General features: G+C 35.8%; 1 protein-coding gene across 1 annotated transcript; it reads right to left on the minus strand.

The window, feature by feature from the left end:
• Window positions 1-3,849: 3,849 nt before the first annotated feature.
• LOC110036123 (L10-interacting MYB domain-containing protein-like) lies at window positions 3,850-18,722 on the minus strand. Its single transcript, XM_020740490.1, has 3 exons — window positions 18,518-18,722; window positions 4,647-4,973; window positions 3,850-4,563 (listed from the first exon to the last, which is right to left on the minus strand). The coding sequence occupies exons 2-3, from the start codon at window positions 4,971-4,973 to the stop codon at window positions 3,931-3,933; spliced, it is 960 nt and encodes a 319-aa protein (XP_020596149.1). The 5' UTR covers window positions 18,518-18,722; the 3' UTR covers window positions 3,850-3,930.
• Window positions 18,723-20,599: the final 1,877 nt, after the last annotated feature.

Genomic DNA, 20,599 nt, shown 5'->3' on the forward strand with positions numbered 1-20,599 from the left:
AATTTCTTTCAAAGGAGAGAAGAGTGAGAATTGAAAATGACGACACTAATGCTTTACTACAACCGTTCACAAAAAGGAAAATTGTAGATAGTGTGTTTGCATGGGACTTCAAGATTGATGATATTGGTAGGTTGATGAGTTTTTTTTGGAGCGATGACATATCATGAGTCGATTATAACTGCTTTGAGAATGTCATAATTTCTTACACAATTTATAAATTGAATAAATATAACAGTTTGTGCACCATTTGTGGGGGTTAACCATCATTAGTAGAATATCCTTTTTAAAGTAGGGTTTTTATTGGACAAGATAGGTGATTTCTTCAATTGGTTATTTAAAAAATTTCTTTGTTTAATGGATGAAAAGCATCCATTGACAATATTCATTGATTAAGATCAAGCAATGACAAGGGCTATAGAAGATGCATTTTCTCACATTCATCATGGATTATGCAGTGATATATATTTAATAATTTACCTTCAAAGGTACATTGCTTCACTAACAAAAAAATAATAAATGATCTATTTTATACTTGTATAAGTAAATGTGATTCAAAGGAGTTCGAGCAAGCTTAGGCTGAGATGCTTTATCAAGAGAATATTCATGACAACGTTTGGTTAGGTGAGCTCTACAACACTAGCAGAAGTGGTCAAGAACCTTTAATAAATATATATTTAGTAGGAAATCTTATCCACACAATGAAGCGAGTCCACAAGTAATATAAGTCGTGACATCTCCAAATCTAAAAAATTTATCATTGATTGTTTTTTGGCACTTGAAGGTGTCATGTCAACATGAAGACAAAATGAAAACAATGAAGATTTTAGATGTACTAAGACTGCAACTCTATTGGTTGCTAAAAGTAGTCCTATGCTGAAATAAACTGCTTCATTTTATTCAAGAATGATGTACACAGTTTTTAAAGAAGATTTTCTACATGGGGTAAGTTGGATTATCTGATCATAATCCTTCGGAATATTACATTACAAATTCAGATAGCAACCAAATATTGGATTGTTAAATTTGATAAAGTAACACTTGATATAAGTTACAATTGTAAAAAAAAAAAATTGAAATGATGGGCTTATTATGTGGCCACAACATTAAAATTGTAAGTCATGAAAATATTGCAAATATTTCAGACAAATATATCCTCATGCGACAAACTTTAGGTGCTAAGAAAAACTTCAACTTTAGAAATGGTTGCAGCAGAAAAATGGTTTCTCATGTGGTTTTATTTTTCGAACTCAAGTCCATAAATATTCGTATCAAATAAGCTCCAAGGCCCAAGGCAATCAAGGAGCTGAACAATACAAGTTGGAGACTATAAGAAAATTTTCGGATGATGTTGACTCAATTTTAAGTGGGAAATCATGTCAAATAAATCATAAGCCAAACATAAAAATGTCTGAAAAAAAGAATACAATATGAATCTAAAAGACCCAACAAAGATGCAGCCAAAGGGTGCATCTAATGTCAAGTTAAAAAGGCATTGAGAAAAAAAAAAAAGAGAACTAAAATTAAAAATTAAAATTGCTACTAATTTTATGCAACAAATCACTCATGATTACCATAATATTGCTTTAACTTATTGTATATTTATATCAGAGGAAGGAAAGAGCCTTTAATAGTTGAAGTAGAAAATGCCTCATCATGTGCTGCTCGTCTATGTTCATTACTAAATTATTTTATGGATGTATGACCAACCTTCTGTATGCCCAGTGATTTATGGATGAAATAAAATATTTATAAATTTTATAACTAGATCTTTTCCACGGTTTAGCACTACACACTAGGTATTTTACACATATATTCGTATCGTTTAAGTAATATCGGATTTTTTTTAGTTCAGAGTACTGATCTCACAGGGAAGGTTGTTAAATTTTAATAACTTCAGAAAAGTTCTAATTGAATAAAAAGACTTAGCCTGAAAATAAGTTCGATTTAGGTTGTACTAGTGAATTCTACCAAATCACCACTAATCCTAAAAATTTAATATAAAGCTGATTTTACTAAAGTTAAATAAGTTAAGAGAATTCAATCTATGAAAAATACCCTCGCCTTACAATGAACTTAGTAATTTGTGTATGAATGGAACACTTAGAAATTATATTTGAATTTATGACAAATATGAGTATTCATTTTCCTTACCATTTTCCAAGTGCATAAAGAAATTATGTTTAACTAGGTAAGTGTTTCTATCTGTCACCCAAAACTTTCAAGTTATCCCAATTAAATTTATCTCCCTATTTATTTGCACTGATATACATATTACTTTTCCTTCACCCTTAGATCAATGAAGTTTTTACTAGCTGTTAGCACCACGACACTCCCTAATCTTAATGGAATCACAACAGATTTTAATACACCAAATGACCAAATTAATATTTAAATGAAGTGTGAAGTAAGAAACCATCACAATCATGAATAAAAATTCATTCTAAATGTAAGCTCATACCCACGCATATTACTATTTCAACACAAGAGGAAGAAGTAAATGAATTACTCACTATGCATGAAGGAACCACAAGACTTCATCTTATAATAAAACAAAGTCATACAAGATGAGTTTACATGAATACAAAACAATATGAAATAAAAAACTTATCTTTCTCCGCATGAAGGAACCACAAGACTTCATCTTATAATAAAGCAAAGTCATACATGAATACAAGACAATATGAAATAAAAAACTTATCTTTCTCTCTGAGAACAGAAGAGAAAACTTCTCCTTAGGTGATCTCCAAGTACTCCTTGGACTGCTAACAACAATCCCTTACAATTTTCACTCAGATCTCTCAAAGAAAAAGTAGAAAAATGAAAAACCTAGATCTATCCTCCCCTTTCCTACACTCCTTTTCTTCTAGACTTCTCCAAAATGTCTTCCTTCGTTTTGAACTGCCTCCCCCGCAATTAACCTCCAAATTTTGTGTAATACTGCTCAAAACCTATCCAGGACAGTTCTGGCGCCTAGGCGCTACCTTCTTGGCACTGCCTGAGAAATCACTGGCATTCCCGAGAAGGTGGCGCCTAAACGCCACAGACTGGCTAGGTATGACCGTAGGTAGTGCATTCATTAATCTAAGAAACTATATTAATCTAAATGCGTAACGATTCATAGAATTATATTACTCTGGGTGATGTAGCTATCCTATTTTTTAATTGTTAAATTCTCAGTCATTAATATAAAATTTTTCGGGTTAAAAAGACCGTTGAAATTCAATTCTTCAGAAAATTTCACTCTTTATTTCCAACAAAAGCTGCCAATTCTCAATACATTTAAAAACAATTTTTTTGATAAAAAGGGGTCCACGATTTCGTTAAAAAGTTATTTTGGCCTTTATTTCACCCTAATCTTAATAGCTTATTTAATTATACTTACATACATACCACTCAATTCTTATGTATTTACATATCTAGCACCTAAACTTCAATTTTTTGCATTCAGTCCACCATACCCTTGCATTAAAAGGTGCATTTCATGTGTTTTAAACTGATATTATTTTTTTTTTATTTAAAATGAAATATTTGAGTGAAATAAATGCAAAAAATAATGTTCAGGTGCTAGATATGAAATACATAGGAATTGGCGATATGTATTTAAATGTCCCTAAAAATTCTTGCTAAAGTTTGGAACTAAATTTCATTTTCAGTTCTCATCATAAAGAATAAAAAAAAAGCAGTTACCCGTGTTGTTTGATTAACGGGCAGTAATAAATGATTCTTACTCAAGTGTGTAATTAAGATCTGCAGTCGACCAAAAAAAATAATGATATACCATTCAGATAAATTTTCTGAAATTAGTACAAAAAAATCACAAAAAACAGCATTTAAATCACTAAACCCATGTAATGCATAACGATAATCAGCTTGAAAAGCCAAAAAAAAAAGAAAAACAACTAATTACAGGCTAAACATCATTAACACAGGTCAGCAAAAGCTCTTCTTACTTTTCTCAAATTCTCTTCTGAGATACCAAACCTTTTTATCTGTTTTCAAAGCCAGAAACAGTTCTCTGCTCTCCCTCTGCATCAAAAGATCAATCGAAAACCCATATAGCTCGTCGTCTTCCTCAAGTTCCTCAATCGAATCAAGCACACGAACTGCTTCTGTGATTGTGAAGGATTTGTTCAGAGCAGCTGTGGCTTTGCTTCTGAGGGTAGCTGCATCAACCAATTGCTGAATCTGTTTCTGAAGCGTTTGAGCTTTCAGCATTTGGTCTTGAAACATCTGAGACACACCTGCGGATGCTGCTCCTGCCATTCCAGATTTTGGGCAAGCCATCTTACTTCTGGTGGCCTTGCCATTAGATGAAGGTTGGGAGGCTCTTTTTGAACCACTGTAAGATTGCCGAATCTCGTTTACTAACTTCACGTCTTCGGGTAATGATTTGGTGCTTTCACACTCATCGAAATCCTCGTGGTCTTCGTCGGTGACAACCGGAGGTAAAGAATCGGAGTTGCGTGGCCATGGAAGCTCGGCAGTCATGAACATCTTATCCAACTTTTCTTCCATCTCAGGGTCAATGCCATTATACCTGAACTTTTTAGCAGAGGGAAACTCCTAATACAGAAACACTGATGGTTCAGGAGACGTGAAATCATAAAAATGTGTTAAGAAAAACAAAGAAACAAAAAAAAGCATACCTCAAGTTTTGTTTTCCACCATTCATCAGAGGCATCAATGGTTTTTCTCTTAGGATTCCAACCAAATCCATCTAAATCCTTCTTCAAATCCTTCCATAGCTTCCACTCTTTTTTCAGTAGATCCCATTTGTTTTTCAACTGAAGCCTATCATAATCCCTACCTGTAAATTGCTTGAAATTTTCAACTAAGTTAGTCCAACCAGTTTTGTTGAAATGCGTGTTGGGTCGGTTTCCAAGAGCGATTTCTCTCAAACATAGGTCACAAAACATTATGATGATTTCGTATGACCAGGTAGCTGAGGGTCCAGATTCACGGTTCTTTCCCATCTACCATTTGAAGAAAATTAAAACATCAAACACACACAAGGACACACACTAACGGACAAAATAGTCTCAGCAAAGCAGCAAAGCAACAATTGCTATATAACGCCAACATATCACACAATATGACAATACTCTTCACCATCCTTAATTGTCTAAACCTATTCAAATAACAAAGGAGAAAAGTTTCTAGATGCTGCATGGCACTACGCAAAAAACAGGTGGCAGGATGTTAGAGGAAATCCTATATGATGATATACAAACAATATGATCACTCACAAATAGACGAAAGAAATTTAATTCTTGAAAAAAAAAATGCAATAGAAAACAAAAGTGATGATCCACCTGCAATAAATAAATAAATAAACAAAATCACCACTAATAAAATATCATTCACAAGTAAGTAGCTAAAACAGGCCCCTGACTATTTATATGAGATCATTCTAGTTCTAGATTTTATAAAATTATTAAATTAATCTCCAAATTATTTTAATGGGGACTAATATAGTCCTCATTGAGGATTATTTTAACCCATATTTAAAAAATCCGGTGAATAATTGACACTTTTAAATTCCAGGGCTGTAATGATCCCTGCAAAGAATCAGACGAACATTTTGACACATTTCACTTCATAAATATGCAAGACCTACTGTCAAAAAGAAACAGCAATCCAAAAGCAAAAGAGCAAAAATAGAAAGAGAATATGTGAAATCGATGCCAAAGCCACACAAGAATATCATAATCGAATCTCCTTCCCACCAAACAGGACACAATGAGGCAACCGTCAAAAAACCACTTCAAACCTTCAAATGCTATAATTAAGTATAGCTGATTGATACACTCGGAGAATCTTAAAATGACAATTGATGAGTGCTAGAAAATTCGCGGCGGTAGAGAAATGGATTATCGTCTTAATGATGTGTGAGGATTCAGCACATACTCAGATGTAAATGAATCAAACTATATGACACCAAAAGTTTTTATGTTGAAAACCCGTAAAAGAAAAAAATCACGAGGTCTGACCCAATTGCAAAAACTCACTATAAGTTGGTAATTACAGATGTCTCTTGACCCACAGGCAGGAAAGAGTTACTAGCTTTCCAAGTTACAACGTCGACTGGCGATATTGAGTCAACGGTGGATGACGGAGGTCTGCGGTGATCGACGGTAGTCGACGATAATCGATGACGGTCGGGGGTGGTCGACGGCGGCGGGAGGCCAGCGGGGACGGGGGACGGTCGACAGTAGCTAGTAGTGGTCGACAGAAGTCGGCGGTGGTCGTCGACGGTCAGTGGTGGTCGACGAAGATCGACAATGGCAGGGATGATGTGGACTTGAGCTCCTTCTCAAAGCCTCAAATTCTCCTTTCAGTCTCTTCCCCCATGTGAGGACTTCCCCAATGTGAGAATGGGGCTCTATTTATAGTGTTCTGGGTGTCATTAGTGCAGGATTATGAACCATTTTGATTGGATGGTCCGCAGAGCTTCCCTTGATCGGATGGCGTTTGATGGACATTTATGTGCCTTAACGATGTCCAAATTGAGCAATCTTGGGCTCGTTGGATTCGTCTTGTCGAGATGCTCAACTTGACTATGAAATCGCAAGATTCTATATCCGTTTGACCGTCCAAATATGTCCGAAAATTCTCTATAAGTGGTTTAATGATTTGATCCAGGTTTAATCTGATTCGGATTGGACTAGCTTTTATATCACTAAATCCGTCTTATCGAGCCGGTCAGTTTGACTATAAGTTTATTGAAATTAGAGTTTTGGATGACTTTTAATCAAAATTTGACTATTTCTTGTTCAAAAGATTGCATCGAGATTCATGTTGGCTGATGAAAATTTGTTGGTGGCGTGTCAGTTGCTCCCCTATTTTCGGGCGAGTCTAACTTCTTCATCCGAAAATATTTAGATTAGAAGCTTTTTTCATTTTACTAGGCATAAAAAATTTAGATATATACTTTATTACAATCAATATACAAATAAAATTATTTATCTTGAATAGAATATTAAATTGAGTCTAGTTCGGTTGGTAGTTTTCTTTTGTTATTTGCTTTATTTATTTATTTATTTATTTGGCTCTGTAAGCCGGGTCGAACCCAGGAGTCAAAAAACTGGACCTGTGGGCCACAGCGGGGCAGGAAGCCACCCATCCGAAACCGGACAGGCTAAACCCGGGAGCTTGAAGCGGGCTCCGAATCCGCACCAGCGGGAGCTGAATCTGGACCGGCGAGCGGGAGCTGAATTCAAACTGGCAGGAGATGAAACAGGACCGACAAGAAATGATTTAATTGATCAGTTATAACTCTTTAATTTGAAACAGATATGAAACCAAATGAAGACAATCAAGTTAAAGATTGAGATCCTAAAACGGGTCACGCTAAGCAGCCGAATTTAATTAATTAATTAATTAATTGAAAAGAATCTCAATAGCTATGGAGAATTAACTGATTAAATTAATAGAATTTAAAAGATCAACTTAATGAATTCTACACTTTTATTATTATTATTGTTAACAATTTTAATTAATTTCAAATATAAAGATAGAATTTGAAATGAAAAGTTTTTCCTTTTTTCATTATTATTATTATTAATTTTAATTAATTTCAGTCATAAATACAGAATTTGAAAGGTCAAAAAGCTGAAGGAATACGAAATGAAATCCAAGTAATGTTTCCACTCCGAACAGTCAACAGTTGTAGTGTTAAAGAAATCCAAGAAGAGACCTTCCGAGCTAATCCTCACAGAATCCTCAAAGCGGCTCCCAACGAGCAGTGATTGTGAAGTACTGCCTCAGAAACAAAAGAAAGTTGAAACATTACGGGAGCCCTTGTCAAGCTCTTAACCATTCACGTTCCAGAAAATATCTTATCTCATGAATTTACTGGGCTCCTAGAAGCTGAGAGTTTTGTAAGTTACTTTCATTTTTTGCTATTATATCATTATTTCATCTCTAACTTATAATTTCTTCTTCTAGGTGGATAAGATGGTGGAAAGTCAGCAGAAGCTACGACTTGCATTGAGAAACTGGAATTCTGAGTTTAGTAAGATAAAATATTTTCAAGGCGAGTACAAGCGTCGGTATGAATATAGGGTTGAAAAAATTACATCTCTGGAATCACAGTTGACCGAGTGAAGGACAGAACTTTCAATAATGGCAACCTCCCTCTCGTTGCAACTTCAGGATCTAGAGAAAACACGGTAGGGGTCGGTGGAAGCACGAGCCAACCTTCGTGAAAGTAATAAGAGCGTGAAAGACTTTAAGTCGACGGTGTTAGCCCAAGAAGAAGAGATCCGACTTTTGAGGTCCACAAAAGATGTTGATGTTTCAGAAATTAAGCGTAAAGCGGTCGAGAACTTCATGAAATCACTTAAATTCAAAACTATCATTTGAGACCATGTCCAAGAAGCTCGTGATCGTGTATTTGATGTTGAGGTAAATGAGCAACAGAAGTGATTCATCAAAAAAGGATTCATCCGGGGTTTCTTGAAAGGGAGTCGAGCGGCACAACGTCGAACCGGGATTGTTGTTGAGGGGCCCACTCCAAGCCAGGTTTCAGAGGACCATTCCTAAGATTCTGATCATGATGACATCGAGAGTGAAATGAATAAAGTGTTCTTCAATGACAACGAAGTGGTGAAAGAGAACGTTGACGCCAATTAGTGTTTTACTCTTCCTTTTAATGTTTGTAGCGTATTTGCTATTGTCATGTTGCTCTAACTACACAGAGGTTATTGTTTTCAAACTTTGTCAAAATGATGTTGTATTAGCGATGCATGATAATCATCTTATTTTGTTAGTTGTTTGCCCCCCGAGTATCTTTTTGGTGAAAAGCTTGAAACTTGTTTTATTTCATGTCACAGTGGATACAAGATATAATGTAGAAAATTTAATATGTGAGAATGTTACCGTGGGGATAAATCACCAACAACATTTGACTTGGCTGAGACTATCTATCGGAGTTTTATTTGATGATGTTAACATGCATAGGAGAAGTCAACGGAAGTCCACCGAGGACATTAACCCATCCGAGGTTGTTTGTTGGAGCATTGTTTGCTTACAAACCTGTCTGGAAAGAGTCAGGTGTAGCCCACCAAAGACTGTTAACTTATCCAAGGTTATTTACCGGAGTAAAAACTTGGCGATATTAACCCATATGGAAGATGTTAGATCGAATCCCCCTGGGATTGATCGTGCTCTGATTAAGATACAACCGGAGTTGTGTATTTCTCGGGTCGAGAGCATGAAGTGACTCGTGAATGAGTCATTATACTTTCTAAAGATATCCTTTTATATATAGGAAAGTAAGTAATATTTGAGATACATTGATTATGTATGAGTTGCAATGTAATAACATATGTGGAGTCATTTTCTCTAGAGTCATGAATATTGTGTCTGGTGGTCATGTATTAAACAGCGTAATTACTTTTGTTGCGGGATTGGAAATTTCCCACAGACTGCGTCAAACTGATGCGTGCTAGAAAATTCGCGGCGGTAGATTAATTGATTATCGTCTTAACGGTTTTTCTAGCACGCATCAGTTTGGCAAATTTTCTAGCACGTATCAGTTTGGCGCCGTCTATGGTCCACATATGTTATTACATTGTAACTCATACATAATCAATGTGTCTTAAATATTACTCATTTACTTTCCTATACATAAATGATATCTTTAGAAAATGTAATGACTCATTCACGAGTCACTTCATGCTCTCGACCCGAGAAATACACAACTATGGTTGTATCTTAGTCAGAACACGATCAATCACAAGGGGATTCGATCTAGCATCTTCCATATGGGTTAATATCGCTGAGTTTTTACTTTGGTAAACAACCTTGGATAAGTTAACAGTCCTTGGTGGGCTACAACTGACCCCTTCCACACAGGTTTGTAAGCGAGCAATGCTCCAACAAACAACCTCGAATGGGTTAATAAGTCCTCGATGGATTTCTGTTGGCTTCTCCTATGCAGGTTGACATCATCAAATAAAACTCTGATAAATAGTCTCAACCAAGTCAAATGTCATTGGTGGTTTATCCCCACAGTAACATTCTCACATATTAGATCTTCTAAATGATATCTTGTATCCACTGTGACATGAAATAAAATAAGTTTCAAGCTTATCACCAAAAAAATACTCGAGGGACAAACAACTAACAAAATAAGATGATCAACATGCATCACTAATACAACATCATTTTGACAAAGTTTGAAAAGAATAACATTTGTGTAGTTAGAACAACATGAAAAAAATAAATACGCTACAAACATTAAAAAGAAGAGTAAAACACTAATTGACATCAAAGTTCTTCTTCGCCACTTCATTGTTATTGAAGAACAACTTATTCAATTCACTCTCGATGTCATCACCATCAGAATCTGAGGAAGGGTCCTCTGAAGCTTGGTTTGGAGTGAGCCCCGCAACAACAATCCCGGTTCGACGTTGTGACGCTCGACTCCATTTCAAGAAACGACGGATGAATCCTTCTTCGGTGAACCACTTCTGTTGCTCCTTTACCTCAACATCAAATACACGATCACGAGCTTCTTGGACATAGTCTCGAATGATAGTTTTGAACTTAAGCGATTTGATGAAGTTCTCGATCGCTTTACGCTTAACTTCTGAAACATCAACATCTTTTGCGGACCTCAAAAGTCAGATCTATTCTTCTTGGGCTAACACCGTCGATTCAAAAACTTTCACGCTCTTATTACTTTCACGAAGGCTGACTCGTGCTTCCACCAACCCCTCCAGAGTTTTCTCAAGATCCTGAAGCTGCAACAAGAGGGAGGTTGTCATTGTTAAAAGTTTTGTCCTACACTGTCAACTGTGATTCCAGAGATATATTTTTTCAACCACAGATTCATACGAACGCTTGTACTCGTCTTGAAAATATTTGATCTTAAGAAACTCGAAATTCCAGTTTCTCAATCCAAGTCCTAGCCCCTGCTGGTCTTCCACCATCTTATCCACCTAGAAGAAAAGAAATATGGGTTAGAGAGATGAAATAATGATATAATATGAGAAAATGAAAGAAACATACAAAACTCTCAGCTTCCATGAGCCCAGTACATTCATGAGACAAGATATTTTTAGAAACGTGAATAGTTGAAGGGTTTGGCAAGGGCTCCTGTGATGTTTCAACCTTCTTTTGTTTCTGAGACAGTACTTCACAGTCACTGCTCGTTAGAGCCGCTTTGAGGATTCTGAGAGGACTAGCTCGGAAGGTCTCTTCTTGGATTTCTTTAACACTACAGTTGTTGACCGTTCGGAGTGGAAAGAAAGTTTGACCTTTACCAATGATTTCTCACTCAAAAATTCATAAATATACTGTCTCAAACAACAGATCATTCATATCACGAAATCTCAACATTTGCAATATTTTCACTTTGGTAGTTTGAAGAGAGAAGCAATTATTGAAATCTTTCTCACCTTTCGCGGAGTCCCCAATCATTTTTAGAAAAGAAGAATTTTACAGACCATTGTCTTATTGGTTCCTTTAGACGAAAATTCAATGTCTTATGCTTAAACAACACACGATCATGCGTATCAGTAAAGAACCCACACAGTTGTGTCAAAATTGCTGGTGTTAACTTTAACCCGCGACTATTGAAGAAAACTGTCAACCCAATAATAATTGTCATCATTCGACAAGATAACTGAGCAACGCAAACCCCGAAGACTTTGATAATCAATACTCAGGTGCCGAAGGAAATCGTAGGCCAACTCTCAAGGCAACCACATAAATAGTAGCATACCCAGAAGGTGGGGAATATGCTCGATCAGTTGAAGTTGTTAATTTCACTACCATATCATTCAGGAAGAAATACTTCTTTCGAAAAAAAGATCAATTTGCTCTTCGTCACAGTTGACACTGCATCCTCTGGGTTCTGACTTTTCCTTTGGTTCTCAGCAGAACCAGGTTCTCCAGCTGTCACCATTTCAGTAACGTTTCGCAGCGACGCTGTACCACGTTGCCACGCGTCACCGCAACTCTTCACTGCAACGCTTTGCTGCAACGATATACCATATCGCGTCGTCGCTACGCGTCACCGCAATTATGCACCACAACACTTTACCGCAACGTTTCGCTGCAACTCTTCTTCGCAACTCTTCGCTTCGTCGCAACTGTTCTCAACAACGTAGGAAGATTTTTTTCTCTTCCTTGTGATTTTTTCTCTTATCCAATGTCTCTATTTATAGGCATGATATGAGATATAACATTAAAAAAATAATAAAAAAAGAAAAGACTTTTCATTTTATATTCCTTCAATTTTTTGACCTTTCAAATTATGCATTTATAGCTAAAATTAATTAAAATCGTTAATAATAATAATAATAAAAGAAAAACATTTTCATTTCATATTTCTTCAGTTTTTTTACCTTTTAGATTCTGTCTTTATGGCTGAAATTAATGAAAATCGTTAATAATAACAATAAAAAAAAGAAAAAATTTTTCATTTCATGTTCCTTTAGCTTTTTGACATTTCAAATTTTATCTTTATGACTGAAATTAATTAAAATAGTTAATAATAATAATAAAATGGTATAATTTATTAAGTTGCTCTTTTAAATTCTATTAATTTAATCAGTTAATTTTTTGTGGCCTTTGGGATTCATTTTAATTAATTAATTAATTAATTAAATTCGGCTGATTATCGTTACCCGCTTCAGGATCTCAATCTTTGACTTGATTGTCTACAATTGATTTCTTATTCTGTTTCAAATTAAGGAGTTATAACTGGTCAATTAAATCATTTCTCGCCGGTCCAGATTTAGTGCCCGCCCGCCGGTCTGAATTTAGCTCCCGTCGGTCCAAATTCGGGGCCAGCTTCAGGATCCCGGGTTTGGCTCGCCGGGTCTCGGACGGGTGGCCTCCTGCCCCGCTGTGGCCCACAGGTCCAGTTTTTTGACTCCCGGGTTCGATATATATATATATTGAGTGAGATTCGATCCCACGCCACCTGGAAATGACAAAAGAGAACTACCAACTGAGCTAGACTCAATTTAATATTTTATTCAGGATAAATAATAATTTTATTTGTATACTGATTATAATAAATTATATATATCTAAATTTTTTATGCCCAACAAAAATGAAAAAGCTCCTAATCTAGGTATTTTCGGACGAAGAAGTTAGACTCGCCCGAAAATAGGGGCAACAGATACGCCACCAGCAACTTTTTATCTGCCAGCACGAATCTCGATGCAATCTTTTGAACAAGAAACATTCAAATTTTGATTAAAAGTCATCTAGATCTCTGATTTCAGCAAACTTATAGTCAAACTGACTGGCTCGATAAGACGGACCTAGTGATATAAAAGCTAGTCAAATCCGAGTCAGATCAAGTCCGAATAAATCATTAAACCACTTATAGAGGATTTTCGGACACATTTGGAAGGTCAAACGGATGTCGAATATTGCGATTTCACAGTCAAGTCGAGCATCTCGACAAGACAAATCCAACGAGCCCAAGATTGCTCAATTCCGACATAACTAAGGCACACAAATGTCCATCAAACGTCATCCAATCAAGGGAAGCTCTTCAGACCGTCCAATCAAAATGATTCATAGTCTTGCATTAATAGCACCTAGAACACTATAAATAGAGCCCCACCCCTCACATGGATGAGGAGGCTGAAGAGAGAACTTGAGGCTTTGAGAAGGAGCTCAAATCCAACATTATCCCTATCATCGTCGATCGCCGTCGACCATCACTGACCGTCAACAACCACCGCCGGCCACCGTCGACCGCCGCAGATCACCTCTGACCTCCGTCGACCATCGCTAATCATCATCGATTATCGTCGACATTATCGTCGCCTACCGTCGATCACCGCCGACCTCCATCGACCACCGATGACTCAACTTCGTCAGCCGACGTTATAACTCGGAAAACAAGTAATCATTTCCCGTCTGTGGGACAAGAGACATCTGTAATCATCAACTTATAATCATCAACTTATAGTGAGCTTATAGTGAGTTTTTACAACTGGGTCAGATCCCGTGGTTTTTTCCCTTTACGGGTTTTTCACATAAAAACTTTTAGTGTCATCATAGCTTGATTCATTTTCATCTGAGTGTATGTTGAATCCTCGCGCAACGCTAAGACGATAATCCATTACTCTACCGCCGCGAATTTTCTAGCATGCATCAGTTTCTTGAGTAAGTTTTTCTTGTGTTGCCTTTATTATGATTTTACATTTAATTTAATTCTGTTATTTGTCGTGTGAAAAATGTTTATAAAATAAGAATGAGATGCTTCAACAGCACAAAACCATCTGGTCAACAGTGGTCTGCAACGATCCTATTACAACCAATAAAGGAATCTTAAAAGAGAATGATGTAACGTTATTTCTGATTGTAGGATCAAAAGTGAATGGCATTATTTAGTTCAAACCAATTAAGGATAAAAAGGGAAAAAAAAAAACCCTTTCGGCCACTATATAGATTGAAATGCACTGTTGGAGGATGAAAACTCACCCAAGCTAAAGCTCAAAAAATGATAGTCCTCCAATAAGTAGGGCTGGCTGCAAACTTGCCTATCATGCTGCATGGCTGAATGGGGGCCCTAAGACTATAATCTGCTGAATCATAGATATATATATATATAGTTGTACTTATATTAAACGATTTTAGAAACAAAAAAAAAGTTTGTATATTAATCATTGAAGATTATGAAAACATTTATGCAGCAGCAAAAATGTTGGTACACAACAAACACTATGGAGCATGAACATTCCGAAGAATAAACAATTAATGAGGCTAAACACTATGGAGCATGAACATTCCGAAGAATAAACAATTAATGAGGCTAACTTTGGCATCAAATACTTTGCAAACATCTACACAATGAATGTCAAATGCAACACTCTGCACTTCAGCAGATACATTTTTTTTCAATCAACAATAATGAATATTTCAGGATATGAAAGGGCACATTCTTTCTTAATGCAATAAACGAAAATAACCATGATCTTGTATGAGGAAGGCATCAAGGTTAAACCGTCAAATCAAAATATGTATTACATGAACCCAATCAGGCAAGGCATCATTTCCTTGCAATAAAATTTGTCTATGGTGTGGTAAAACATAATAGGGATATTAGTTAATTTCTTATCTTTCAAATTGAGTTATGAATGGATTATCAAGCCTAATCTGTTAAAGATGATTTCATAGAAATTGTTTATTTTGATTAATGGATTATACAGCAAATAGTATGTTTTCTTTATTTTGAAATATGCTCATCTGCCAATGGTAAAAAATTTATAACTTCATGCACCCTACATGTTTCTAGCAGACCTTATCCGTTAAATTTGAACTTTAAAAAATGAATAGGTGATGGAAGTGATCTGCAGGATAAGAAAACACTATGCTTTTGTGGATGGTAAAACCAGCCATGGAGGCATGATTAGAAACACCATCCTCAAAATAACTCAACTATTTTGTTGGTGCAAACTACATCAGATATTTGATATTCACTATTTGCTACTCCCACCATCTCTCTAATAGCAATTTATATTAATTTTATATAACAACTTTATATGTGCTTATAACACCCATAAGTACATGGGCAAAACCAAATTTATTTCCGCTACCTTATCTGCACTACTTACCATTCCCACAATCTTATAATACTTTCTTAACATATTCTTCCAAGTTCTACTACATCTGCATCAAATAAACACAAATCTTTTAGCACAACTTCTAGACATGCTAAATTTGATTTATTTATCATTAAATCAAGTTTCTCTACTCATATTAATGAGGCATTTTGCATCTTTTATCTTTTGTTGTACATAATAGTATTAGAAAAAAATTAAATGTTTGAAAAATAAAATCATTTGCAGATGTTAATGGTTTGTGTTCCGCATTTTGAAATAATTGATTTTTTTTTTTTACTTCCCTAAAATGAAAGTGACTATACATAGGCTGATAGAAGAGATAAAATAGGAAAGAAATAATAGAACAGAAAAGGAGAATATCATAAATTTAGAGGAATTGAATAATTAGTAACTTCCAATATAAAATCTATATGAAAATACTCACTCTAAAGCGGAAGCAATATATTAGCTGGACCCAACTAAGAAAATGGAGTGTTCCAAAAGCCCTTACAAAAACCTTTACGAATTAATTTGGCTAAAGATACGACTGCGATCTTCTCTGATAGAACTGCATCTCTAATTAAGTGACAATCTTGTACAAAGCAATCCAATAAACCTAAAGAAGGATGTAACAACAACTAAATGATCAAGGCATTCCAACCTAGCTTCATCATCGACAACAATAAGAGCATGAATAGGCTCCCCTCGGCGGCTCTAGTGTCAAAATTCTGATGGCCAATTAAAATGATGAAAATGATAAGGGAGTATTTGGTGGCACCCTTTTTATAGGATTTGTTTTTAGATTTAACGTAAATCCAGTAAAACATGAAAAGTAGAGTAGCCAAATCCGGCACTCCGCAAAATCCATTTTCATCTTTGTTCCGTCTTTTTTTCGACGTAAATCCAGATTACTAAAGTTGACTATTCGGTGGATTTAATGGATTTAGCTTAGGAAGAAAACAAGGTCAAACAGATTTTGCTAAGTAGCTCAAACAAATTTAACCTTAATTGACTCAAGCATTACTCTAGATTTAACATCTGGATTTGGTAAATCCGAATTTACTAGACTTACTAAATCCTATTTAACATAACTCCTATTTGCAGCCAAACACCTCATAAGTGGCTTCGTCCACTCAAAATGGATGCTAAAAACCAAGAAAAGTTTTCGCCCTTCCATCAAAGTCACAACCTACTACCAAATTCTAAAATAAGTTTTAGAAAGGAGATTGCATGCTTGATCCAACAAGGGGTATCTCCACTACTTAATCCAGAACCAACACATTTATATCAGTATCAACCTCCTTGGGGGAAGCCCAAAAAATAAAAATAGTGCAACAAAAAATCCAACGTACGTGAAGTTGAAATTAATGTCAATGTCATATTCTACTCCAAATTTCACAGTCGAGACTTTCTAGATAAAAGCCTCATCTTGCTACTGGTTCCCTCTACGCATTTGGCAATCATCCCCCTTCAAAGTAGACTTTAAGAAGAATAAATTTAATTTTATGCCAACAAAATTCATTATATGCATGATCTTAATGTTAAAATGCTTAATGGAAACATATATCAAGCTAAAAAATAAGATAGTGGATAACCACATGCTTTTTCTTGATTTTGAGAAGGTTAATGATCAAGTGCCATGAGAATTGATTAGATCTGCATAAAAAAAGTGTCTGATATATATCATTATCAAATATGTATATATGATTGAGCCCTAACTAGAATTATAAGAAATTATGAAATGGCCTAGAATGTTATGGTCACGATAAGTTTACATTTTGAATCAACATCAACTTCATATCTTTTTGTATTGATAATGACAATGCTCAAAAAAGACATGCAAGTTGAGTACATTGGTTTATAATTTTTGGTAATGATATAATTCTAGCTGATGAACACTATCAAAGTAAATGAAAAGTCAGAATCATGAAATATAGATAGGCTTTCACCTCCTAAAAAAATAACTACCCTTCACCACTTCTTCTACCAGAAGAGCAATTAGCTTCTACAAATTTAGATATTGTTCAAACTCTAGAAGACTCCAATGATTACATGAAAATTCATTTGTTATTACTTTATGTTTCCAGCCTATTTGCTCATGGTTCACTCTTCTGCATAAAAGTTGGGAGTTTTTTCCTATAATTATTATTTCCTCAGTGTAATCTAAAAGGCACAAGTTTAAATGATAAAAATAACTTTTATTTAAATGCTAACACTAAGCTTCATGCACTGGGTGTGCTCGCTTGCCCTTATTATGACTTGGAGGTCATGATCGTGATTGTGGAAAAAAAAAACTTTATGTTAAAGCATATATCATATTATATACATAAAACAAACATAAAATCTTATTTGCAAAAGCAATATATATTGGACAGGCACTTAATTTAATTGTTGTTGTTTCTTCTACATGATGTTAAGCACTTTGAGGAGAAAGAATGTTCTAAGGACATTCATTGCAAGGAAATATAGCATAATTCTCCACCACAAGAAGAAACTTTCCAAAGTTTCCTAGAAGGAAAAACCTCTGAACAGAGTTCCGCTACTCGGCTCCAGAAACAAAGTTCAAAACACAGTTAAACAACTCAATAACCTTCTCATTTATTCAACCAAACAAAACCATTTCTTTCATCGTCAAACCAATCAAAAGCATAACACCTAAAGCTGGAAAAAAACAAAGTAAAAGGTTTATGTTGAATGCACAACCAATTACATTTGCAGCGAAAAGGAGAAACAAACCTTCACAACACAAGTTACGCCGGATACAAAAACCCTAATTCTCTCTAGCATAAATACATCAAACTCTCTTCATATAAAACATGAACGCAAAGATCTATCAACAGCAGGATCATCTATCTTTAATGCAGAAGGCAACACAAAGAAATGCAGAAATCTCCCCTCAAAACAAACACAAACCATGAAAAAACCAGAATTCAGCGTACCTTCGAACAACCTTTCAGCGAAAGAACTATTCCCCCGCAACGACCATTATGATTTCCCGCACCAAACAAAACCTGCGGGAAAAGGAAAAGAGCGAGCTTTCCCTCCCAAATAGAAACGAGAAGACGAGCAGAAATGAACGATCGAAGGGGGAAAAACTCGCTTGCCGATCCGACCCGGAGCGAACCGGCAATCTCATGGTCGTTACAACGCTACAACCGATCACCGGTTTTCCCTTACTGGGACCGGTCCAAACCCTAAATAGGCCGCTCGGTGAATCGCCAAAAACCGTAAGCCGTGGGCCCGTAACTCACTTGCTAAACATACCATACAGGCAACACCTTAACTAGCCACCCAGATTTGCCACGTAATCCCAACATAAGTTTTTTATTTCTTTAGGGGCTTTCACATACATTACACCCCTTTCTTTGTTATGTATTTACTTATCTCACACATAAGCTTTGATTTTATAAATTAAGCATCCTATCTATAGAAAAAAAGTGTAATTCACATTTTTATATATCTTTTTAAATATAGGAAAAGATGCTAAAATTATAAAAATAAAACTTAGGGTGTGAGATGAGTAAATGCATAAAAATTGGGTGTTATGTATGTAAATTTCTCCTTTTTTATTTTTCATATTTTACATAAAAATATTGTGGTTACTAACTTCTTGAAAATGAGTTCATACTTGACACCAAAATGTTATCAATTTTTCCTCATTTGTCACGCCGCGCACGAAACTTGCTTCAATTGACCCGTCTATTGGAGAATTTTTCTAGATGACTTTGAATGATGAAATGAACTGTGTGAACGCATTCGGGGAGTCGATTTTACCTAAAAAAAATTATCAATTTCACTATAATTTTGCATACGGGTTATAAACACGCGAATCTGAAATTTAAAATAGTAAATTAATAATAATAATAATAATAATAATAATAATAATAATAATAATAATAATAATAATAATAATAATAATAATAATAATAATAATAATAAATTTGTTTCAATTGATCCGCCGGTGAACTTTTCGTTGATGAAGTCACCACCGTGAGCCTCCTACAACTCATTGGCACAACCTCTTGGCCAGAGATCCTCCTTGTCGACCTTCACTTTTTTTTTTTTGGCTTAGAAGTCTTGCCTTGACGCCCTTCTCCTGCCGACGATCACATTATCCTCTTGCCGCCAACAATGCAATCCTCCTTCTGTCGGCAACGCTAGCTAAGCTTCCCTTGGTTTCATGTGTCCTTGTCTACACGCTCTACCTTGTCGACATTTTCTTTTTGGCAAGAAGCCTCGTCGGAGCTCCTCATCGTCGTCGGGGTGGCAATGATGTTACGACGTATAGAGGCCTATCTGACATCTCACAAAGATCCGTGATGGTCACATTTTTTTATGTTGTGATTATTTATTTTAGATACTTGTATACCTCTCTTTTGCTCTCACTCGTTTGTGTGGTTCATTGCGAGATACGTTGGCACGTGGACTGGACATCGACAACTCGAAGCAAGCCGCGAGGACGTCTGCAAACTTTACGATGGTAAGATTTTTTTAACTCTTAGTCGACCCTAGGGTTAGTTTGGTCTATGGACATGTGTTTGATCGCCCACGCAGGGTGATGTGGCTTAAGACATGCTTAATTTCCTTTCTCTTTTTCACCTGTTTATGGATGAAGTTACATTTTAAAGGAAGATATTTTTATTGTTTTTCTTACAAGAACAACAGGTGGGAGAACTGGAATGAAGTGCAGAAGAAATGAAGCTAATCAGATGTGAATTGGAGAAGAAGTGACTTGGAGCATTAGCACTTAGGCGCCAGCCTTTGGACGTCAAGGCGATTTTCCAAGTGCCTTGGTGCAGCCCTGTGGCTCTTAGGCGCCACAACCCTCTTGCACAAACAGAGAAGTTGGCGCTTAGGTGCTAGAACTGTCTAAAGTTGTTTTCTGCAGTTACTTCACACGTTCCAAGGAGTTAGTATGAGCTTATATGGATGTATTTAGATATGGAACAGAAGGGGGGAAGGAAGAGGAGAAGAGGGTTAATTGTTGTTGAAGCCCTAAGGGAAATCCTGAGTAGTTCTTA

The sequence above is a fragment of the Phalaenopsis equestris genome, unplaced genomic scaffold (assembly GCF_001263595.1).
Source record: "Phalaenopsis equestris unplaced genomic scaffold, ASM126359v1 Scaffold000002, whole genome shotgun sequence".
Lineage (NCBI taxonomy): Eukaryota > Viridiplantae > Streptophyta > Magnoliopsida > Asparagales > Orchidaceae > Phalaenopsis > Phalaenopsis equestris.